The sequence below is a fragment of the Oryzias melastigma genome, linkage group LG16, assembly GCF_002922805.2.
Source record: "Oryzias melastigma strain HK-1 linkage group LG16, ASM292280v2, whole genome shotgun sequence".
NCBI lineage: Eukaryota > Metazoa > Chordata > Actinopteri > Beloniformes > Adrianichthyidae > Oryzias > Oryzias melastigma.
The window spans coordinates 7,855,540-7,862,186 of NC_050527.1; the positions used below are offsets into that span (position 1 = coordinate 7,855,540).

General features: G+C 36.3%; 1 protein-coding gene and 1 non-coding gene across 2 annotated transcripts; both read left to right on the top strand.

The window, feature by feature from the left end:
* The first annotated feature begins 1,155 nt into the window (after positions 1–1,155).
* On the top strand, positions 1,156–6,097 carry rps27.2 (ribosomal protein S27). The gene is made up of 4 exons (XM_024267262.2): positions 1,156–1,305; positions 1,819–1,927; positions 2,234–2,344; positions 5,082–6,097. Exons 1-4 carry the CDS (start codon positions 1,300–1,302, stop codon positions 5,108–5,110), a joined length of 255 nt encoding a protein of 84 aa, XP_024123030.1. The 5' UTR covers positions 1,156–1,299; the 3' UTR covers positions 5,111–6,097.
* Positions 1,993–2,125, top strand: LOC112144128. The gene has a single exon (XR_002918849.1). It is a non-coding gene; the product is annotated as a small nucleolar RNA SNORA13 (small nucleolar RNA).
* Positions 6,098–6,647: the final 550 nt, after the last annotated feature.

Here is a 6,647-nt window from a genome sequence, read left to right on the forward strand (position 1 = left end):
GTTGAAAACTCGTCCTTTATACTTTATTTTATATTTTAAGTTGATTGATCAGTCCTTTTTTAAATCCTTTAGTAGAGTTTCCACCGGTAAAATTCCGCTCTGCTCGTCTCTGTTTGGACTGCGCTGACAAACTCCATCCAAAGTAGAACCTTTGGATGCGTCGGGCCAAAACTCCTTCTCTCCCCGCCAGATAAGCCGAGTGTTTATGCTGCTGTCCTTCGGCTAGCGATATCTCTCCAGTTACAAAACATACCGACGTGGCCGATGCGTTTGTCAGCCTGCGAAGAAAGTTGTGGTCGGCCCGAAGCCCACGGCGAAGAGTGTGGGAGTGATTCATGGGAGGTAACGGCATCGGCCTGCAGCTGCGCCGCGCGGCCGCTAGAGGGCGACGTTGGATAGGTTTTAAGCTTCTATGCATTTTTTTTCTTTCTTCAAATGTTCATTAAATTACCTATCTGTCTGTCTTTTTAAAAACTTTTTTCTTTTTTTTGACCACAATGTCGATTTTTTTGTAAAGAAAAAAGCTTAGGCATTAATAAAATAACATTAAATAAATAAATGGGAGCTTTCCTTTTGTTTGTTTGCTTTTTTTTTCAAATAAAAAACTGTACAGCCAAACTATACAAATTTGAAAGTGGATTGACGTGTTTACAGATAAGGATAATCCTTTAACATTGATGATATCATTAATACACCTGTTTTTGAATATTATTAAGCTGGAAGAATTGGCACCATAACATTGAACTTTTTATTTCGAAGAAAAAACTTTGAGAAATAATATTATTACTAATGGTAATTTTTGACAAACTCAGATTTTTTATTATTATTGTTATTATTCATTTTTATTATTATTATTTATTTTTTGATGGTTGTCCAGTTATCCCATAAGAAATGATGTGTTTCCCAAGGGCAAAAATAGCTTATTGGGACAGCTCAAGTTTCAGTTTCATACTGCATTGATATGTGAATTTTGCCTTCATTTTTCCCTGTACCAAATTGCCCTAATAATAATAATAATAATAATAATAATAATAATTTGTGGGCCTACTTTTTAGTACAGTGAAAAAAGTTTGTTAAAGTAATTTTTTTTGTTTTAAAAAATGAACCTCCAAAAATATTTTTATTTTATTTCATTTCATTTTATTTTATTTTATTTTATTTTATTTTATTTTATTTTATTTTATTTTATTTTATTTTATTTTATGTGTCCCCGGAACTTCCTGTCCACCAGCAAGCAGTTTCCGGCACGTGACTAAGGGGATTCTTCTTATTCTTTTCTGAGAGACTTTCCACGCAGACATGCCCGTAAGTAAACACAACACGATTACATTCGATATCAGTTCCTTAAAAAGTTTTATTTTGTCAAGATTATCCAATTATACGATGTTTGTCCAAGATTAGTTCGTGTAGGAATTCGGCTTTTGGACTTATTTCAATGTAAATATTGAAAACTGAAATGAGCCAATATGGCGAAGCACGTGGAGACGAAAAAGAGCGCACGCGGCCGTCGGGTAGTTAAAAAAAATAAGCACGACGGAAACTTGTTTTAGTAAGTCTTGTTTGCCTTGATTTGTGAAAATTGAAGTGTATTTAAACACTAAGAAAACGAGCTGATAAGACTTTTTGTTGTAACCTAATCTTGTCAACTCTTTTTTTGGAGTGCGCAATTCGCCATGTTTTTACATCAACATTTCCATGATTCCTACACGCCTTTCTTTGAGTTACCGTAACTTACGTTGTGCAAGTTGTATTGTAGCTTTTTTATATATTAAAAAAGTATAATAAATATTTTGTGGGTGTTTCTTTTTTCCTTTATAGCTCGCAAAAGATTTGCTGTACCCTACTCAGGAGGAGGAAAAGAGGAGACACAAGAAGAAGCGTCTTGTTCAGTGTCCTAACTCCTATTTTATGGATGTGAAATGTCCAGGTTAGTTTTAGTTAATTTTTATTTTTTTACATAAATTCTTCACATTTTCAGATTTACACTTTTTTTGCCTTTATGTGTTGCCCATTCATCCCCTCTGTGGTGACTGGGGTGTCAACTAAGGCAAACAGTAACAGCTGTAGTTGTTTGTGAAATGAGATTTTTCCTTTTCTCATCTTTAAAACAGCTGCAAGGACACATACATAACAAATGTTCATACCTGAGCTGCCATTCAGGAACTTCCCACATTCTCCTGGCACAGTTTTAATAGCTTTTCATTTCCTTGGGTGTGTTGTTTTTGTGTTGTAGGTTGTTATAAGATCACCACCGTGTTCAGCCATGCTCAGACTGTAGTTCTGTGTGTCGGCTGCTCGACTGTCCTCTGCCAGCCAACAGGAGGGAAGGCCCGTCTGACAGAAGGTACAAAAACATCAGATGGAGTGAAATGTGGTTCTTTGTATCCATTCAGAAATGGAAACAGCCACTTTACCTTTTTCTGTTAATACATAAATGTTGACTCCATCTCAAACTATGTGTATGCAGAAAATCTTAAGTTGGTTTAGGAATAAAACAAACTATTTTTGTTGAATCTCTTTCCAGTTTTTCATCCTTGGAGGGAAAAAGTTTTTTTTTTTTTTGTTAATTTGTAACCTAAAAAAAATCCCATCCATTGTTGCTGCTATACAAATCAATTAGCATTTACTGTGAGCACAAACATACAACCTTGAATGTCAGAGCTTCGCTTCCATGCAAACAAAAGATGTTCTTATAGTCGACGCGGCGCGCATGAAGAAGTCGATTTATTGATGTTTTACCTCAAACAATTCGCTTTCATTTAAAAAAAATAAAGAAAAAGGTTTTGTCAAAGCGTCCAAAAAAACTGTTTGTTTGTTGTGTTAAATTACTTATTGTCTAAAATGTGTCTCTTCTAAACATGAAGTAAAAGTTGCTGGTTTCTAACAAAATACTTTTTTTGCTGCTTTTTTTTATAAGTACTGTTGAGATACAGTCGAGAAAACTGTCTTAGCTTAAAATGACATCTTAGTTGACAAAACCATGAAGATGGTTGTGAATTCTGTTTTGTTTTCCTGGCTTGCTCCAAGTGTCGCCCACGGAAACTTTTAGTTAATCATTAATGTGCAGCTGGGTTTGTGTTACAGAGTAAAAACAGCCTCCGACTGAAACCTCTGTACTTCCCCTGAGGCGGGTGCTTCTGCCACGGGGTGTCCTGACAGCTTGTGTTGTGTGGGGGCAGCTCGTGGCGACTCCTCCACATGTGCCTTTGTGTTGCCCTTTCATGATGTCTCTACATGAACAGGGTGTCGATTAAGGCATTACAGTGACTCTTGCAGTTGTGATAGAAATAAATCTTCATTGATCTGTTTCTGCACAAAACGACTGCAAGCACACAATTGTCGTTTGTTGAACACGCCTTTATAAAAGAAACCGTTTCAGATAAGCATTAAATAACTGTTTCTCCAATCAGACTGCATCGATGAACTGAATTTACTGTTTTATGGCTGTGAATAGTTTAAATTTGAGGTTGAGGTCTTTTTTTTTGCCATCCCACCCACTCCATCCTGTGCTCTGCTGCCGTGGTAACCAATACCTTTTCAGTTCACGGACTATGGGCGCACTAAAACCACAGTTGCTTCATTCAGCTTTTATAAGGATAGATATGAAGTTTAGTGTTTCTGTAATCTGTCGTTTCAGTTTTTAGCTCTGACTCACAGACTGCAGCTGATTACCTGTAAATGAGAGAGATGGTAGTTAGTCAGCTATCAATTCATGTCCTGTAAAAATTCTCTTCAAAATGTAATTAGTTCTCCATTATTTCAGCTCACGAGAACCTTTTAATGCTGCTTTATTCCAGTGTTGTTGAGGGTCAGCATCTCTGTGAAGGTTTGGGTCAACTGGTTTTAAATGAGTCCAGAACAAACCAATTACTTACAACACCGTTTGTCCACCTCTCGTATATCTGTGGTTGTAGTCAGTCATGACACAACAGCAAAAACCTGCATCACTTACTGTATTTACAACATGGTTGAAAGGGCACAATTCTAGTCACCACCTCTAACAGTGAGATATCAGAGCTGATGAAGTCACTGATACGAAGTGTAAAACTTCAGCTGTTCTTATCAACCACAACTGCCCGATTAAAGACAACCTACTGGAAATCCGAGTGAACAAAGCTTTACACCTTTTTTTTCCCAGATACTTTGTTCTGCTGTGAGAGCTGAAAACACCTTAAAGTTTTCTAATGAAAATGTTAATATGAAGAATGTTTTGATTAACATTTCATTTCTTGTTTTTTCCCAGTGTTCTAATATATTTGTTAGTACGCTTTAATGTAGAATTTGTTTTACTAAAGTTATAAAGACTAGTTTTGTTTTTTTCAGTTAAAGATTCTTGACACACTAATCATTTTCTAGACCCACTCTGAAGAAAATTGTGTTTTTAACATTTTCTGGAGGAGTTTCTAACTGATGATGGAGGACACGAATAAAGAACATTTAGGTAAAAAATTGAACTTTTAAGCATTTCTTTATTCAAATTGTTGTGAAACAGAAACCGATGAAAAAATCTGTTAAAAAATAGCGTATTTGTGATGTGAAAAAAATCGCTGATTGAGCCAAAAGTTCACAGCTCTGCGCTCTTAGCAACAAAGAGGGAATTTCTAATAAACTACCGTCACTCTGCAGAAACTATGTCCAAGAAAACAACTCAAGCTTTTTGATTTGGACTTAAAACAGCAAAATCTTAATTAAAAGACCACTGGGAATGTTTTTACAACAGATGATCCCTCCCTTCCCATGACCCTTTGAGGGGTGATGGATTTTATCGATACTAAAGTATTCTTATTGATACTTTTCTGTTTGAAAACAAGGAGGGAGACGACAAATAACTTTACATGAAAAAAATATTAGAACCACTTGAGAAACAATATTTTAATATGTCATCTGTAAAACTAAACTAAAATATCAATAAATATGAATGTGTCTTTGTAGTAATAAGGTCATGACTTAAATAAACAAAGCTCCAATGAGTACCCAAAATGCAAAGTTTATTGAATAACCTCCTATAAAGAACTCTGTTCCAAAACAGCATCATTTTATTTATTTATTTATTAGTCTTAACTCTGTTTCCTCGTCTCCAGGATGCTCCTTCAGGAGGAAACAGCATTAGATGGAGCGGGCCGTGGCTGTACACATGACATGAGAAGCTGAAGGACATCAAGTGACGCCGCCAAAGTCCAGATGCAGGAAGATGACATGGAGAGTGAGGGGGGGGGTCCATCGAGGGCCATCCATCGTGCCTGGTGTTGCTGAGACTCCCACACCTCATATCTTTTAATTATTCTCTCTAAAATAAACCTGGGGTTCCTTTGATTAAGCACTTGTACATATTTGCCAACAGTCTTTTTTTTTCTCTGTATAGCAAAGATTATTGGATCTAATTTGATAAAAAGCATCAATCAGCTTAAAGTGTCTTTGTGATGAAAGATGTATTGAGTTGGCAAAGTTTAGTGCATTACACTTCAGAGTGATTAACATTTGCAGGAAGTTGTTTGCCAAAAATACTTGAGTTCAAAAGATTTGTGCAAAATGATCATTAACACTAAATCATTTGCATGTCAGACGATGAGTGATGGCTGGATGAACCCTTTTATTTGAATGCGTAATCACAGAATAAAAATCATTGTATGTTTTTGGTGGGTGGCACAGTGAAGCTGGTAATGGATGCTGGTGGTGCAGATTCCCCTCCGGGTCTCAGAAGAGCCGTTTGTTCGTAAACTGCATCACTCGGGGGTGTGACTTCATGATAATGAGGCCCACGGTTGTGAATTTGCCAGTTCTTGCAAACTTCCTGTGGAATTGACAATGTGGGATGGGTTCTTGTGAAGCCGCAAAAAACAATCGGCTGCTTATGAAAAAAAAAAACAAAAGTTGAGGAATGTGAATAATTGAGGCTCTGCGGCCTGTAGCCCCTCACACCTTGTGTTTGGGCCGGTGGGCATGTGGACCATCTGCACCGTGTGTTCACCGCAGGTGGAAGCAGACTCTTCAGAGGAGGAATTATCATTTAACAACTTCATTGTTGCAATGCTCTCACATTTTTCCTCTGTCTTTTATCTTGAACAGAACTTTAAAATAAAGTGATTTCAACTGCAAAGTGGTTTCCTCAAGTATTTATTGCCTTATTTTAAATATTGACATGCAATTTCTGCTCTTAATTAGCTTGAAAACAAAGTGTTTATGACAGTAAACATCCAGTAAGTGAAAATGAAATAGAAAAACGCATTCTTTTGTTGTTTGATTCAAATGAAAATGATATTTCCTATAAAATCAGAAGTTTCTTACATGGTAATTATCCTCATGCAGTTTAGTGAAAGGCTGCATTGTTAGGAGAGTCTACACCGGGCAAACCTTTAGACTTGTGGGCCACAAAGGACTTAAAAATTTGACGGAAGGGCCAAGAAGTAGATGCATGGAGTGTTTTTGTCAGGGTGCCTGCGGAGTCTTCAAAAGGATTGAATTTATACATTTAGAAATAATACCTTAAAAAGTCTTGAATTTTGTTACAAGTCTTAACAATTGTGCTGGTTGAAACTTTTCCGAAGTAAAACATAAAACATTTTCAACAAATATTTTTTTAATTAAATGGTGTAAGTAAACATTGAAAGAACTAGTTGTGCACCAAAACGCTAAATGCAGGTTTAAAA